We start from the raw sequence: 17057 nt of genomic DNA on the forward strand, positions 1-17057 counted from the left end.
TAACTCTCTATCCTTCTTTCTAGTTTAGATTTATAATAGGAGTAAATCGATGCTCTACTATAAAGTAGCCTTTATTACTATAATAGATATATACGCTAATAGTCTATCTAATATTCTAAACTTTCTAAGAGATCTATTTTATATATAGAGTATTAGTATTCTATAGGCCTACCTTATTATAGTTCTTCCCTTCCTTATACTAGCTATTACTAAAATAGTTCTAATATATCTATATAATATTAATACTAGTTATTAGAGAGTTACTATTAGTATTATATAATAGAGCTATTATATTATCCTTTTAATAACCTTATTTCTAAGGTTATTTAATATTTAGATATAGAACTGTAAGGTTAGTTATAATTCTATAATAGCTAGCTATAGTTTAGTTAAAGTTAATCTATAAGATACCTTATTCTATAGTAGTTTATCTAATTGTCTAGAAGAGTATATAGTTAAGCTTAAAAAGTTATATTATATTAGACTACTCTAGTCTACCTACCTTTACTAAAAGGCTATAACCTTCTTCCAAATTATATTAAAAAGGTTTCCCTAAAGGAAGATCTACTAATTGTAGTTATAACTGATAAAGTCCCTATCGTTAGTAAGGATATATTATATTATATTCTTCTAAGATAGGAACAGCTCTTTTTTACCTTTAAATAGGATAGGTTTAAACGGTTTATATTTTAAGTAGCTAGCTATCGCTTAGAGATAGATAATCTCCTTACCCTATTAGATAAGGCTCTATTATAGCCTATAAATATATTAATAAACCTATTCGTTAGTAATGGGGATACTACCCTACAGTTAGGTTATATCGTTTTCTATTATATAGTTTGTCTAGTAGTTTATTAGATCTTATTAGAAGCTTTCAGAAATATAAGGTACTGGCCCTATAGCAACTATAGATAGGGATATAATATTCTATTCTAAAAGCTTAAGGAGGGAAAGTGTATTTTATATAGCCCTATATAGGAATTCCTTCTTATATAACCTACCGGTATATAACCTGGGTAGACTCGGTACGGTTCCGCCCCGGAACCGCACCGGATATGGGACAGTTAGGATAAAGCTCCTAACCTCCTATTAGCCGGGTATAGCCCGGCCCTTAACAGTACTGCTATAAATAAAATACCAGTAGATAGCTATAAGCTATATAAATTCGGTTATAGTACTGTAGCTAACCCCAACCCTGAGCCTCCTAGATGGCTATAGTACTAGTAGTCTGAACTCTATAGTTTAATAATGTTAATATTAAATATTTCTTTACTATTCTTCTTTTTATATATACTATTATCTAATATACTACTAGACTTACATTGCTTCTTACCTCTTCTTATAATTAGCTTTATTTATAATATAATAATACTAGAGGTTTATATATTACTATACCCTTTATAGGAATCCTAGATATATTTTAAATTAGTAAGAAGGTTATATCTAGTTAATATAGCTATAACTAGATCTATATTAATATAAATGATATTTAAGTTTCAATGTTATTATCTCTATATATAATGTTTTAAATACGAGAGTATAGCTTATTATACTATAATACTACCAATAACTTCCTCTTAATTACTATAACTTATTATATATAATATACTTCTAAGTTTATATCTAAGCTTATTTTTAAAAAAATACAAATAGGGTTTATACTTTATGTATATATATATATTCCGTACTTTTAATATACAATATTAATACATTGTTTATTAGAAGAACCTATATTTATAATTAGCTAAGTTTCAAATACTGTAAAACTCTCGGGTTTATACGTCTTGTCGAGGGCACAGCCACCTCGCGAGTTATATTTCGCTGTTATAGTATACACTCCTACCCTTATTCTTGTTTTCTGTGGGCAAGCTGTGAGAACTACTGAAATATCTGTTATATATTCAATATCTATCGCTGTGCAATTAACTCCTACGATCCTAGCTCTATATTCACAACCAGGTTCCAAGAGACACACTTTCCAAGATAGTTCTCATCTCCAATGAAATTTGGGTTGCTTCCTCACAATCACCTGCTCACGCTACTAATACACATATGCTGTCGTCGTGGACAATGAGCTTGCACATTCTACAATACAATGACCGCAACCCCCACCGCCAACCCCAGCCCCATGATACGCCCAGTCTGTGATCGGGTCCCCGCATAGCCCATTGCCGACGAAGGGCTTGTCGTCTCAGATGCCGCAGAAGTTGTCTCTGTCCCAGTCGCATCAACAACTGACGATGTAGTCGTGACGGTTGTTGAGCTGTCCGCAGCGGTAGTGACACTTGATGTCGCCGTAGTCTTTGGCGTCGCAGTGTCCGTCGCCGACGAACTCCCCTGGGACTCGGCAAGATCCAAGACATACGTCCCGTTCCCCTTCTCCCCCTCGGCAAACACCTCGTAGCTCGCCCAGCTCAGCTGTCCGTCGCCCTTGAGCGACGTGCAGGCCTCGAAATAGTAGTTGCTCGCGCAGATGCTCTCGCCGTCGCTTTGGATACCGCCCCCCGCCTCGGTGCAGGAGACAAACAGCTGGCTGATGGTACGGGAGAGGTTGTCGAAGAAGTCGTCGTTGTCCAGCGAGCCTGGCGACAGGCACGCCCGGCAGTTGTTCATCCAGCCGTACCACCCGTCCGGGTTGGGGATGCACGCGCAGTCTCGGACGCCGCTGTTCGGCCCCTTGAGCTTCTGGCAAGTGAGCATCGTTTGGTAGATGAGCCCACACCCGCACTCATCGAGCTTGTTTGGCCCATCGGGAGCCGACTTGACCGACGACCAGCCATTGGGTGAGGCGGTTGATAGCACAACTAAGGCCGACAGGGCTGCGAGGGAGGCCGGATAATACATTGCGGAATGATAAGTGAGATGTTGCCGAGCTGCGAGGTCATGATGCGGCGACGAACGTGTTTTTGAAGGCAGAGGCAAAAAAAGGAGTTTCTAATTTAAAGCCAACGGTCATTTCCGCAGACAGGGGTGTGGCTGGGAACACCGTGCCGTTTGCCGGACACAAGATCTTTGCATGTTTTGGCCCCGAGCTGAAAGAACCTCAAACCGGGGTCTATTCGACACTATTGCCTGGGCGCGGCCCCTGAAGTTCACAAGCGATACTCTTTCGGTCCTGAAATATATGATTGCCCTGGTAACTATACGAAGTAAATCTCACGCTGTTTTGTTGAGTGCGGATGAAGGCGGCCCAATCACGCAACCGGGTTGCGTCCTGCTTCTCTCGGAAAGCAAAAGCTTTTTGGTGATTGTGAACCACTGGCCGGCCCAATGCTGCGAGAGTCAAGGGAAACGGTTTTTTCCCGAGGTGCGACGGCTTCTGCCCATTGCTTTAACTGAATTCTTTGAGTTTTATCCTTGCTTATTCTATTATAGTGCTACGCGCAAAGCATCAATTCCCACCCATCTGTCCCCCTGGCAACGGTGGTATCCAGCTCAACACCAAGGTGACGCCGACATGTATTACCCCAATGACCCAGAACCCCTTTGCGTAGTTTGTCCCGTCATCCATGAAGCGAAAAATGATGGAAAAGATCACACCGCCTAGGTTCCCGCCCGCACCAGTAAGGCCGGACAGGATGCCGTTGGCAGAGGGATGTACATGCGGGACGAGCGAGAAATTGGCACCGTTGCCGGCCTGGAGAAAGACGGCCACGAGGGCAATCAGCCCAAACACTGTTGGCTCGTTGTTGGGGCTGAGCTGCCCGAGGATAATGAGGAGAGTGCCCGCGATAACACCACACGTCACGATCCAGCCCTTCTTCAGCCACAAGTTGTGACCGGAATGCTTGTAGAGCAGATCACTGACGGCGCCGCCAAGCGGGCGGGTGACGAAGTCGAGGAAGCCAAATATGGCCGCCCGGTTGGCTGCGTCGGTCTGCGAGAAGTACGGAAAGGTTTTGAAGTAGTAGGACGCGAGGATGGAGTTGATTGCCAGCTCGGCGCCGAACGAATTCATATAGGAAAAGACGTGAAAGGCCGTCTGTGGGGAGAAAGCGACACGCACGGCCTCGGAGAGTGTCGGTTTCATGATAATCTCGCCGTGGGCTCCCCCCTGAATACCCCGGTCAGGTATCTGCGCTTCGTGGTCGAATGCGACAAGGGCGGAGACGTATGTTTCCTTCTTCTTTTTATCGTCACCGTCCTTGGCGGGGAAGTCCTCAGTCATGCCAGAGGGGAATCTGTCGGTAATGGAGCCGGGGATGTCCGTAACAGTGGCAGCTTCGCAGCTGATGCTACTGTGATCCTCCTGAATGGCGTGTTGGCGCTCACCCCAGTGGCCTGTCGGGGTGTCGGGACAGAGGCACAAAAGGGCGACGCCAACACCAATGACCATAATTAGGGGGACGATGAAGGTCAGGCGCCAGGCTTGGCCTGTACTAAACCCACGTGCTACGAAAGAATCGTATACCGCTGGCATGATGAAGTAGGTGATGCCGCCGCCGGCGGTTCCGAACCCGCCGGTGAGGGCAGTGGCTGTGCCTACTATGTTATTGTCAAAGAAGCCTGTTGTCCAGACTTGGCATGGGACAAATGCGCCACCGAGAATGCCAATGAAGAACCGGCTGGCGTAGAGGCCCTCGGCGCTGTTAACGAGGGGCGCGAGGCCGAGGGGGATAGAGCCGACGAGCAGAAGGCCGCCGAAGACTTTGCGAGGGCCGAATTTGTCACAGAGCGGGCCAGCGACAACACGGACCAGGAGCCTTGTGGAAGGGGGAATAGTAAGTGCCCGGCGTGTGTCTGAACGGAGTACGAGTGGCACTCACGTAACGCAAAGTGATACGATATTGGAATTGGCCACCTGGGTGGGCGTAAGGGAAAGATCATGCTTGATAGTGGCCGTCAACTGTAGAGCAAGGACGGGTGTTAGCACCGGGACGGCACAAACGAAGCCTGAGGAGGCAGTTGGGTGGTTGGTGGTCTGTCTTACTAAAGGCGGGAATGTATACCAAGCCCAAAACGCTATCATGAAGCCAAACCAAGAAAAGAAGAAGACACGGCCGTAAACATCAAAAGGGTTAAAAAAAGGAATGGCTCGGGCTTTGCGGTTGACAGGGTTCACGTCCGGTCCGATATACAGGTCGGAGAACTTGAACGCCATGGTGGCTAACTCGATGCGGGTGTAGGAGTGTCCTCTACAACAGTCTACAGAATAGGGTTGCGAGGCCGGCTCCCTGGCTGCTTGTTGCTGGCGAACCCGGTTGGAGTGGGCTTGGGAACAGCTCTACTGCCCTTATATGACAACACAGGCCGTCAATGGCCTCCTTATGTTGGTGGAGTGGGGAGTCACAAGTCTGAGATATCAGTGTCCAGAATCGAATGTCATCCTTTTGGATGGTAATCCGCGATATTGCGGTCAACTTGTGGGTGAACGCTTTCTCCCCGGCAAAGATAGGAAATGCATGATACGAGCCCCGGCGGGTGGAAACTGGACAGACAAGTTAGTACGTCTTCTGGATGGGGCATGGCGCTGATTTGCTGGTAAGGGGCCGGGGGTGCGAGAACACGGAGATGCAAGTCAGGGAGGGTGAGGCGGTCTAATCCGGCTCGGAAATGCATCACTGACGCTTTCGCGGATATAACTCTTTGGAGACCAATTCCGACTGAGAAGAAACGTCACGGAGATGCATGCGATGGTAGTGATTTGGCGGTTTCCATTTTTGTATCCTATTATGGCTGCCAGACATTTGAGAGCGCACACCGATCTTCACCATATTCTCTGAGACGTGGCGAGGAAGCCGAAATTAAAAAGGACATGTAAAAACTTGCTCCGGCGCTTATCACCGACTGACCGAGCCTTATCTCTCCCAGAAAACTTCTGTCGTGCAAAAACAACGGGTGGTTCCGGGAGTGGGTCGGTTTGACGACCTTGATCTCCGCGGAAGGCTCACAGGCGATGTCAGCAAGACTGAGAGAGATAGTCGACGTGAAAGTCACGATAGTGGAAGCCCTGTGCCCCCACGCCCCCAATATTACCTACCCATCAAGCAGCCCAGGTCCGCCGCTGCATGTCTCGATGAAAAATATTCAAACTGGTTCAACAATTTTCTTTCCTCGCCGAAAACATGATGCAATTTTTCTCTCACGGGAATGACCAGTTACTTGTCACCATAAAATATTATTTCCGGCCGCTTTTCATCAGCAGGTATAGTGATCTTCTTCCAGCTCCTGCCCTTGTTTGGCTCCCATACGAGGCACGGAAGGTCAGGCTCAAGAAACCAATGAGGCACCTCATGTATGTCCATGCCAGGCAAAGCAATTAATCGGCCGCTGAGTAACTTCGCGGACACGCCGATGACGTGGTTGGATGCACATCGACTCGCCTTCTCGCTTCGGACGTTGTGTTCAGTCTTGCCGTCTGACCTCAGGAATGCACAGGTTCCGCGAAAGGTGGCCCCCGTTCTACGTGTCTTCAGTCTTCACAACTCGCCAATGCTTCACAGCCGCCCAATTTGGACACTTCAAATTGCGGAGCTCCTCCTACCTACATAACTATAAAGTACCTATTTGTAGGCAATCAGTCTTTCGACTTAAGAGCAGAAGCAGATGTCAAACCCCTCGAGTATCAATTGGTCACCCGGATTCATCACTCACACGGTTCAGTAACCATTGCGCAAAATACCATCTTCAAGTATCACACTTCATTCCAGTTAACTAATTCCGTGCGTATCATTCCGTCCCGGCAACACTTGGCTTACTTTCGACGGCATTGCTGGGAGCCCTCAATGAGAGAGGGCTGTGGATCCATAAGGCGAGTGGATCTCATCATGGATCTGTGAAGCAACCCCCCTTCCCCCGCCTGCATCCTCCACTCTCTGGTTCGAGTCTCCAACCTCGAACGCCGCTCAATAAATCCCCTCTCATTTCCCTTACGGCCCCCCATCGAGAATAAATAGAAACCCCGGTCCCATCACAATGGCCCTCGCCGCTCCTAGCACGGACGTAAGCCTTGCTCACCCACGGCTTCGAACTTCCTCCCGAAGCCGTGCTGAACACACCCATTGAAAGGCACAAACTAACCCGACCCGGACCCAACCCGACACAGCCGGCAGTCCTGATCGCCCAAGAAACTAGTGATGAGTACACCTTCCGCAGTTTCACCACCGACACGGCCTGGCAGCTCGGCACCGCCCTGCGCACGCGGCTCCTCGCCCTGCCGGCGGGCCGGCGCAAGCCCGCGCTCATCTCCATCGCGCTGGCGACCGCCACGGGCGGCGGCAGCGGCAGCGGCAGCCCGCCGCACGTCATCTTCCAGAGCGCGACCGAGTCCGGGACGGTCCCGGACAACGAGAACTGGGTGCGCCGCAAGCGCAACACGGTGCTGCGGTGGGGCCTGTCGAGCTGGGCCATGCGCATGAAGACGGCCGCCGGTCTGAGCGCGCTGCCCGCGGCGGACGAGATCGAGGCCGCGTTTGTGAAGAAGTATTCGCTTGCGAGCGCCAACGGCGGGGCCGTGGCGGATGAGTATGCGATTCACGGGGGTGGGTATCCCGTGCGTGTGCGTGGTGTCGAGGGGGTTGTTGCGGTGGTGGTGGTTAGTGGGCTGAAGCAGGAGGACGATCACGAGGTTGTGGCGGAGACGGTGAGGGATATTGTTGCGTCGCAGGAGAAGTGATCTGGAGAGGGCGAGGGGCGTTAACAAAAATAGGATGGTTATAGCAGGCTCTTGCAGACTGTACTTGAACGAGTTCTTAGCATTGAGGGTCATCTCAACTGAAGACAGAGATGGCACTGTTCACATTTTGCACCCGCCGCACCTGAACCACAAGACAACAACGACCATTGACACATGGTAATCGGCAGGCAGTAACGATAAGTTGACTGAGGCAAGCGGCTCTCAAACTAACAGACACTGCACGTTTGAAACACCCTACCAAGGTAACAAATACCCACGGCTCCAAGCCCCCCCAAACCCCCTTCCAGTCCTCCCTAAGAGGCAAATCACGAACATTAACGGCCAGCTTCGTGCCAATGCAATCGATCCCAACACAACATTTCAGGGCTTTACCATGGTTCGTAAACATAGCACAGCGGGGTGCCCCCCACCGTATCCATGGTCTGCCCTATTGTCACATTCCTGTTAATCGGCTCAAAACCCATGTTGTCTTCGAGAACAGCCTCGGGTGTAGGCGGCCGGTCAAACATGGTGTTTGTACCAGAGATGGTCTGCCACGTGGTTAGAGTTGAGCCCTGGGCGAGCTGAATTTAACGTACCTGTCTGTTCTCCCAGTCCAAGTTTTGCCAGATGAAGTGCATGCGGTCGATGTTGCCGTGGTGGAGGTAGAAGCCCGGCTCTAGGGACGAGAAGTAGAAATCGCTCCCTGGGTCACCGCTGATGCTGAAGTGTCCACCACCATGCACGGCAATCCCGAGGCGGGCAGCCTCCGGCCAGCGACCATCACCTTGCACGAGAGCTTGGAAGAGGGCGACGTCGGTGCCGTTGAGGATCGGCTCGGTGGTGTTGCGAAGTGTCGCCCAGCGGTTGCAGACATCGTTATTGAGATCACGCTTGAAGCAGCGGGGGTTGTAAGCGAGCGGGTCCCGCGAACCGACCGGGCCCATGTTGACGGTGTAGTTAGAAAACGGCCCCGAGGTCACGCATCCGCCCCCGGAGCCAGGGCGGGCACCACCGATGGCCGGGCGGTGGCCCTCGATAAACTCGCCGTTCCCTCCAAGAGAGTACTCGCTGCCGTCGAACACAGGTGACGTGTCCATCGAGCCAATGCTACCGCAATCCAATCCCCACTCCCAGTAAGGGAAGACACCTAGGTATCGTTAGGGCAATGCTCACAAAGATTGCTCCCAGCCCTGTTCAGGCCTGTCTGGCGAAGTTTCCCCGGGAGGAACTCACCGTTGTATCCGCAGAGATCCCGCAAATCTTGCTCGAGAACCCAGTTGTAGTGCCGGTGCCAGAGGAGGAAGGTGGCAGAGTTATGCACGTAGGGAGTCTGGTAGTAGTGCAGGGCACCATAGTCATCCCAGGCCGATCGGACGCCGTCCAAACCCTCGTGTCGCGGCGGCTTCTCCATCAGACATTGCACGGCCTGCTGATAACCCTGGCGGTCGTCGAGGGTCATGTTGCGCCTATTGATGGGTTAATTCTCGTTCTCATTCCTCCCCTTGTACTGTATTGTCCGCCCTGGACCCCCTTTTTTGTGACCTCGAGCGTGAACTTACCATTCCTTCCGGATTCGCACCTTGTCCTTAGTACAGCCGGTCGTTGCCTTTTCCGCACGTGCCATGGCATTATCGTAGGCGATCCGCCCTAGCTCCCGGATGGCTTTGCCGCTGTCCATATCGGCCTGGGTGAACGAGGGGATTTCGGCTGTCGGCGCGCTGACGGCAGAGCCGACCAGCAGCGCGCTTGCGAGCAAGACAAAAGACTTCATCATGATCATGTTTGCCGTCTTGGAGGGCAACAACACGAAGTGAATGGGCTTGCGTTTCAAAACTTGGTCAACTCGAGCCAAATCATCTTGCTCTCGACGCCATGTTCGCCTTATATAGCTATAGGAACGGAATATCGAACCCTAGAAATAGAACTTTCACGATTCATTTGTCCCCTTGTCCATGTTCAAGTGACTCGTTTATTTTATGACACCCGGCGGTTATTCTGCTGGTCAAAAGCCTTGGCCAGCCACTGCGATGCCGGCACTTGCCCCCGGGATGCGTCTCAGACAAATTAACTGGGGTCAGTGGTTCTGGGGACTATCCGGCAGATTGCCACAGCCACTGAGACGCGAGGTAAAAATGAACATGTAAGCTGATCATGCTGCTTTTAGGTAGCCAACCTAGGTTAATCTAGCCTCGGCTCCCTCGCCCGAATTTAGTCAGTGGGCATGCACAGAAAAGACGCGCGGTGAAGCGGATCCAAGAAGCATTTCGAAACCTCTTTTATAAGGCCAAGAGATAGGCCATCACGGTAGTTTTGCGATTTAGAGCGAATGCGCTGGTCAGGCGAGGGAGCGGTGCCGAGTCGAGAGCCGATCGGAGGCGCCGAGTGGGATAATACCTGCCTGAGTGACACGTCAACGGTGAGAGCAACGAACCCAAAGAAGTTATTTTCAAGCGGCGATCTGATGTGCCAAGCTATTCCGCGGACTGAGAGGCTCCTGACCTGGTTAAAGGGGCACTCAAGTGAGAAATTGATGACCTGGCCGAGCGTAAGTTCGTTAATGGAGAGCAAGCACGTAATTGACGTTACATGAGGGTTTTAAACATCCCTATTATACGCTGGGCTTACCGGGGCCTTCTTTCAACCTTGCTCGCGGGATAATGGCACTCGAAGTTAGGCGGTAGTTATCTTTCTTGATGGTTATCACGCCCGGTGTGCTAGGATTAGCTGTTCGTGTCAACTGTCCAAATCCCGGTGCTGACACGAGAGCCCTTCACCACTCTTTATGACCGTCTCCTGGGTCGAGATGAGAAATAAATCGGGCTTGCATAAAACCCTCCATCAGCCAGATACACGACACACTTCTCCACGACCAATGGTATTTACCTACCAATAGCTCATCGATAGTAACTAGATCTCACACTATTACTAGGATCAAAAGAACGTCCCTAAATCCGGATCTCCTGGCGCGTAGGTTAAGGAAACCGCTGCTCCGGGTTTGATATCACTGTTGGCTGCCGCCAAGTGTTGTTCCGTCGTTTCTTTATCTTTTCCATACCCTCCTCTTTCCGGTAAATAATCCCCGGTGCGCCTCCATCTAGCCCGGTTTGGGCCCGCGCTCATAACTCGGCTGCCATTGGCATGCGGTTTGGGGTGTTGGGAACTCCCAAGTTTTGGTCGATCTGCAGCGCCATCTCTCGCCATCTCAGACAACCGTCGTTTTGGCTCTCGATGCTCCGGCTTCATACCATCCATGTGGCCTGTTACCTGCGGCTCCGAGTCCCCAGACACATGATCCGACACCGGGCTCGTCGCATCGGAACTTGATAACGTTTCGCTACTCCCAGAGCCCACCGAAGAGTATCCGGAGTCCTGTAACTCGCTCCACTCGGCAGGGTCCCCAAGGTGGCCGGGGAGTGACTCGATGACGTTCCGTACATCACGGCATAGGGTAGAGTCGGTGCCCCATTTCTCCAGGTATGCTGACAACGCTTCCAGTTCGAGTTTGGCTGCGTGAAGCTTGTCCGCCTTCAAGTCCTTTCGGGTTGTTAAAGACGCCAAGATATCTGCGAGTTTCGAAAGGACTGCAGTCTCTTCCTGCGACAGAGCTGTCGTGGTAGGCCCGTACCGGGGTTTCTCCCGGCCTTTCGCGAATTTGGGTTCCAACCTATCATGGCCACGGTGAAGAGTAGTACCGGGTTTCCTCATCTTTTTGGAGCCTGTATTCATCCATAAATGCCCGGCTTCCCTGGTGGCATTCTTCCGATTCGCTTCTTCGATGACCGTAGTGGTCCGGGGTGTGTCAGAGTCGTGGGCGGTTCCAAACCTTGGGCGACTCTCCGGTGCTATCGGTCGGGAATAATTGTTCACCGTAGGTGAATCTAATCGCTGTATCTCGCCCTTATCGTAGCTGGGTTGGGCGCTCTGTTCCTGAGGGGTCTGTAGATAGTCGAGAAGCACGTCAAGGACGTCAACTTGGTTGAAAGCCTTCTGCTGGCTGGTGACAGAAAACGACGTATCCATGAGCTCTGCTGGGCATGATGATCTCGGAATATTTGCGGTGTGGGGTGTCACGGGTTGCTCAGGGACTTCGGATGTCTCTGGGTCAGTTTCGGAACCACGGTCTTGGAAAGTGTCGGTACAGGAGACACTATTATGAGTGGTAGTGACACTTGTCTCATCGTCCGCGGTATTCTCGGGTGTGGTATAACCTTCACGAGCCGTGTCTGGAATGACATGATCGTCGAGGATTGTCCCCGGATGTCCCACTGGCAATCGGAAAGTCGGCCACCACTCGGACGAGTCAGCGATGATGGGCCGGCTTATAGGCAGTCCCCGAAATGTTTTGGGGCCCTCCCAGCGTGCATAATCGGCGAGTTTCGTGTCGCTATCTGACCTCCGCCGTAGCATGGCTCTGGCTGGCTTTGCGACAAGTATACTGGTTCCCTTCAACCATCGCCGGATCGGAGACGGGGTTGAGGAAGCCGCAGAGTCGGCTTCCGCGCTCCACCTACACCAGGTTCGGTGTAGACCACGCCCCGTCTCAAACATCTTTGTAGCTCTCCTTCGGAACCCACTGGCGACAGCCGTGTTGCGCGGACTGTTTGAATCCCTTGTTGCGGCCTCGTCGCTAGTTTCCGTCTCGACGACGGTGTCAGACGTAGAAACGACGACCTCCTTGTTTGTGTCCATCTCAAACTTCTCCCATTGGCGGTGTCGGGCTCTCAGAGGAGACAAATCACCGGCGTTGACCGTGAGGGTCCTGTGTAGAGCCGTGAGCCGCTGTATAGAGACATGCATCGAGGGCCGCGTGTTTATCCTGAGTTGCTGGAAGTCGGGTGAGTTGCTCAAGGGACTGTAATCACATAAATCTGACAGGTCGTCCCCAAGCACATCCCCTACAAGGTCGAACTGGCTAGCGAGGAACTCGCGAGGGTCCGAGCAGTGATTGTAGACAAAGTCCTCGGGAAGCTGGCGCCGGTAGATTTCCGCCGCGATGTAGTCGCCCTCCATGTGAAAGATCGTGGCAAGCAAAGCGGTCGTCTCTACGCTGCCCTCGACATCTCGCCGATCCAGCTGTTTGGTCCTTGCCCATTTCCCCTGAGCGTGGAACGCCCTTTTGCACGTCTCTAACGCGCCTTCAAACGCATAAGTCGATAGATAAGCGAGGGCTAAGGCATGGAGCATGGTCCAGACCACTGGACCCAGGTCCGAGAATGCCTCTTTGTGGTTTACCAAGGCGGAGACGATAGGCTCGGCTTGCTTCCAGTCGTCCCCAAATAAGTAGCACAAGGCGAGCTGAGCTTGGAGCCGGGGTAGATCTCCCTTTCCGGACCTTGCTTTCTCTTTTCGCTGGATGGCCTCAGTGAGGAACGCAATGGCCTTCTCAAACTCTTTGCGTCGAATGCTGTCCTTTGCAAGGTCTTCGAGCCCCTCGAGGAATAGCTTCTCAAATTCTGACTCGTCGTCTTCATCATCCTCGACGGCAGGCCACCGGGAGGCCGATGCTGTGACCCGGAGAGATCGAGGGCTGATGGCGATTGAGGCCGAGTTTGCTGATGTTGATATCACCGTGGCAGGTGTTTCGTGGCCCGAAGCATGCCTGCCCGCGGTTCTGATGAATGTTTCTACGCGCTCCCGGCGGTGGGGAGGGAAATCGCCCAACAAACTACCGCTGTGGTCGCGGATGGTGCTTGCGGTAGAGCTGGCGGCCGAGTGGAAGTGCCTCGCGGCCTCGGCGAGATTCCGCAGGTTACGAGCGAGGCGTGAATCTGCAGAGAGACTGTGGCTAAACCGCTGGCGCGGTTGGCGGGACGCCAGAAGCGCCTCATCGATGGAAACCTTGAGCCGGTCGAGCTCGAAGAGGATCATGTCCTGCGAGGCATTCTGTCGGAGCGACAGCGATCTGGTCACATTAGCCCCGTCCAAACTTCCAACAATGGAATATGTCTTACACGGTGATGGTGTGGAGAAGGGTTTGCAGGGCCCAGGTAGACTTGTGGATCTTGTCTCTGAATATGCCGATGTCCGGGCTGTAGACGCTTAGGTCTACAACCGCGCGCAGTCTCCATCCGAATCTTCTGGTGTTGTTGCTACATTTGATCTTGTCCACCAAAACAGCCAATTCGTTGAGGGTTACCTGGCAATCCACAAGGCACAGTTCGCTCTGATGCCATAATTCCTCGTTCACATGGGCTGTGTCGAGGGGATGGCATCCTTTCAACGTCCGCTCTACCGCTTCTAGGAAAACCGTTAGACTAGCCAACTCGTTGCATAGTTCCGTAATGCGCGAATCGGCGGTCTTGAGTGAGTGCATGAAGCGTTGAAGTGATGTTGCGACCTGCAATGTATTTTGTCAGACGGTACGAGGGACAAGAGGCGTTCGTCACCGTTTTGTAACTGCTTGAGGTATCTAGGTAAGTAATCACGGTGACTTACAGTGCCGGCTACTTGAATGAGCGTCACTGTAGACGCTGCAATTGAAAGAGGGTCCATTGGGGCTCTCGCGTTGCAACCAGGACTGTAGGAGTGTTCGTAGGACTCGTCGACGCCAGGGGTTGGCTTTCCTGAGGCAGGAGATGGGAACCAATCCTTGAGACCTCACCACGATGTGACTGCCGAATCCTTTGAATCATTGTAGCAAAACCACTCACTCGTCAAGGCCCCAATGCCTTGTAGGGTGCCTAGCGGCGGCGGCCTCTGCAAATGCAGCTCGATGGCACCTCTGTAATTCTGCCGAATCAGCGTCGAGAACGAGAGCCATCGGACATTTACGGCCGACGCACAGCCACATCAATTAGGTACCAGTCACACCAAGCGGGATTTGGGTGAGCAAGCCTACCGGTATATGATATGCTAACATACGCTTGCCCAATATCTACCGCACAAGCTCAATGGGTCCCTACTATAGTAGTAGAGGAAGTCGTGTTGCCACGCATTGGCGTCTGCCACATAATATTGATGTCTGCCACCCAGCGTCTAGGTCAAATGTGTGAAAGGAGGGAGTCACCACACGGCTGCAGGAAAACAGTCACGGATCATGTTACATAGGAGAGGCCACATGAATGATTCGGTTAGAATGCTTGAGGCCCCCGCCCCGCTGGCCAAAATACACAGACTGAGGAATATGGTTTCTACCTACCTAAGTATTAATCGATAGCGGAGGACCAGACACCACGAACTCCGACCTCCAGACCGACCCCATCCGGCACGATGCTCTGGCATAGTGTCAAATGCTGCCTTGATATAGTCCGGAGAGCCAAAGAAAAGAGATTGGCTGTGCCCACCTTCGACACCGCTAGGGGTAACGATAATCATATCGGCCTTGTCGGCGAGGGCAACAGTGCTAGCATGTGATGATATTGGTACCAAAAAATACTCGGCGCACAACGGGGCGAAAAAAGAGAATGGATGCGGTAGAGCGGTCACTCGGCTTGGAGCGGAGGAGTATGAAGACGGGGTAGAAGAACAGCGGTTAGAGGTTCATTGTTATTGACTGCTTTTGAATCTTACCGTTTCGCTAATTCCCCACGATACCGACTTTGTTTTATCTTCATCGTAGACTGCCTAAGGTACCTACTTGCTGTCGTAGTTGGTGCTATCGAGGTTTGGTTGTAGAGAGCATCTCCACAGGTAGTCCCAACAACCTAACGGAAGGCTCACTTCAGGTTCCCGTTCTCAGCCCTACCTGACTCACGTAGGAGCTGGTTAGCCCGAGATGTAAAAACGAAAACAACCCGAGACCGCAATTGAACTTCTCGCGGCCTTTGGCTAGTTGGCATGGTTAGTTCTTTTTTCCCTTTTACTTGTTGGTCTTCCTTTCCCAACCCACCACGATGACGTCACAGCCAACAGGGAGAATCTCCTGTTTATCCATCAACACCCACGCTACAAGACCTCGGCCTGTTAATGATGGTGGTGATTGAGCATGCACGGAAAAGATGAGAGACAACGCGCATCATGAGATACTGGCAGTAGGTAGTCAACTATTTCACTGATTACTGATTGCACTTTCACTGACTATCACCTCTTTCTAGGCTGGTGCCGTGGCTGCATTCACGGTTGACATGCTCGTGTACCCGTTGGATACAATTAAGACGCGGTATCAGAGCCAGGGCTACCTTGGTCTGAAGAGTAATTTATCGTCCACGAGAAGAGCACCGTACACAGCCGTGAGGGGACTGTACCAAGGGATTGGAAGTGTGGTCCTCGCAACCCTCCCTGCCGGTGAGACATACCCAAGGCAGGCGATGGGTGTGTTGTCGACTAAGTTGTCTTTGAATACCTAGCCGCGGTCTTCTTCGCCAGTTACGAGTCAACTAAGCCCCTTCTCAGGCATGCCTTACCAGACATAGTCCCGGGCCCAGCCATCCACGCCTTTGCATCGGCCGGCGCTGAGATGGCTTCCTGTCTCGTCCTTACGCCGGCCGAGGTGATCAAACAGAACGCTCAAGTACTACAACGATCAGGGTCGTCTTCCCTCGGCCGATCCTCCTCCTTACAGGCTCTTCGCATGCTACGTCGCAGCGGGGCCGGTGTGACACGGACGCTGTGGAGAGGATATACCACGCTGGTTGCTCGGAACCTGCCATATACAGCGATTCAGTTTCCCATGTTTGAGTATCTTCGGGCTCAGATTTGGAGACAACGGCAGGGTCACAGTTCCAAGATAGCGCCATGGGCCACTCTGGAACCAACAACGGGTGACGAAACGAGTGTAGCAGCGCACGCCAGCTCCCGCTCTCTCCTCGTCGAGACAGGGCTAGTAACGGGGAGTGCCGCGGCCATTTCTGGGTCTCTTGCAGCAACCATAACGACACCGGCAGACGTTGTTAAAACACGGGTGATGCTCGGAAATAGGAACGGCCCACAGGGGCCGGGCAGCGTGGTAGAAATTGTGAGGACGGTTCTCCGTGAGAACGGAATCCGAGGTTTGTTCCGAGGTGGCTCGTTACGTGCGGCATGGGCGGCGCTCGGGAGTGGGCTCTATCTGGGCTCGTACGAGGCAACAAAGGTTTGGCTGAAGCATCGGTCACCTTAGGCGCTCGACCATGTTGAACCTAAGTGAGACAGACAACTTGACGGGAGAGGGAACCGGGGAGTTTGGAACTGGGAGGCCGGCGATGCATCGGAGTAAGATGGCAAACCCGCTGCTTCTCGTCGTAATGCAGAATACGTATATCGAACGACGGTTAATTGACGTTTAGGGGCCAAGGCAATGCGGAATGGAACCCCAACTTTTTTGTATCGTGAACTTGTATCTGACTGTTGGGCGGATTGCTTTTAGGGGCGTCCAATGATGATGGCGTCGTAAGGTGTGTGACCGGAATCGCCGACATCGCCGACATCGCCACCAGATTCGTAAGAACATCGGTCTGTCTCACGTCCGTTTTACACAGTACAGTATGCTTCCCGTCGGGTAATGTCTCCGCGTATTCATCCC

At 51.8% G+C, this 17057-nt stretch overlaps 6 protein-coding genes across 6 annotated transcripts; 2 read left to right on the plus strand and 4 right to left on the minus strand.

Moving 5' to 3' along the window:
* Nucleotides 1-1916: 1916 nt before the first annotated feature.
* B0H64DRAFT_405495 (uncharacterized protein) lies at nucleotides 1917-2962 on the minus strand. Its single transcript, XM_062804449.1, has one exon. It carries the CDS (start codon nucleotides 2842-2844, stop codon nucleotides 2086-2088), a length of 759 nt encoding a protein of 252 aa, XP_062655568.1. The 5' UTR covers nucleotides 2845-2962; the 3' UTR covers nucleotides 1917-2085.
* A 346-nt stretch (nucleotides 2963-3308) lies between these two features.
* B0H64DRAFT_405496 (major facilitator superfamily domain-containing protein) lies at nucleotides 3309-4539 on the minus strand. Its single transcript, XM_062804450.1, has one exon. It carries the CDS (start codon nucleotides 4418-4420, stop codon nucleotides 3392-3394), a length of 1029 nt encoding a protein of 342 aa, XP_062655569.1. The 5' UTR covers nucleotides 4421-4539; the 3' UTR covers nucleotides 3309-3391.
* Nucleotides 4540-6915: 2376 nt separating this feature from the next.
* On the plus strand, nucleotides 6916-7615 carry B0H64DRAFT_445025 (uncharacterized protein; the record flags this gene model as incomplete). The annotated part of the gene is made up of 2 exons (XM_062806822.1): nucleotides 6916-6942; nucleotides 7046-7615. The coding sequence occupies 2 exons, from the start codon at nucleotides 6916-6918 to the stop codon at nucleotides 7613-7615; spliced, it is 597 nt and encodes a 198-aa protein (XP_062655570.1).
* Nucleotides 7616-7894: 279 nt separating this feature from the next.
* B0H64DRAFT_364636 (uncharacterized protein) lies at nucleotides 7895-9392 on the minus strand (the record flags this gene model as incomplete). The annotated part of the gene is made up of 4 exons (XM_062801844.1): nucleotides 7895-8166; nucleotides 8215-8765; nucleotides 8852-9084; nucleotides 9178-9392. 4 exons carry the CDS (start codon nucleotides 9390-9392, stop codon nucleotides 8005-8007), a joined length of 1161 nt encoding a protein of 386 aa, XP_062655571.1. The 3' UTR covers nucleotides 7895-8004.
* A 986-nt stretch (nucleotides 9393-10378) lies between these two features.
* B0H64DRAFT_220023 (uncharacterized protein) lies at nucleotides 10379-14337 on the minus strand. Its single transcript, XM_062799564.1, has 2 exons — nucleotides 13570-14337; nucleotides 10379-13520 (listed from the first exon to the last, which is right to left on the minus strand). Exons 1-2 carry the CDS (start codon nucleotides 13929-13931, stop codon nucleotides 10550-10552), a joined length of 3333 nt encoding a protein of 1110 aa, XP_062655572.1. The 5' UTR covers nucleotides 13932-14337; the 3' UTR covers nucleotides 10379-10549.
* A 1218-nt stretch (nucleotides 14338-15555) lies between these two features.
* Nucleotides 15556-16655, plus strand: B0H64DRAFT_419434 (mitochondrial carrier domain-containing protein; the record flags this gene model as incomplete). The annotated part of the gene is made up of 3 exons (XM_062805380.1): nucleotides 15556-15588; nucleotides 15652-15841; nucleotides 15904-16655. The coding sequence occupies 3 exons, from the start codon at nucleotides 15556-15558 to the stop codon at nucleotides 16653-16655; spliced, it is 975 nt and encodes a 324-aa protein (XP_062655573.1).
* Nucleotides 16656-17057: the final 402 nt, after the last annotated feature.

The sequence above is a fragment of the Chaetomium fimeti genome, assembly GCF_033439085.1.
Source record: "Chaetomium fimeti strain CBS 168.71 chromosome Unknown B0H64scaffold_7, whole genome shotgun sequence".
NCBI lineage: Eukaryota > Fungi > Ascomycota > Sordariomycetes > Sordariales > Chaetomiaceae > Chaetomium > Chaetomium fimeti.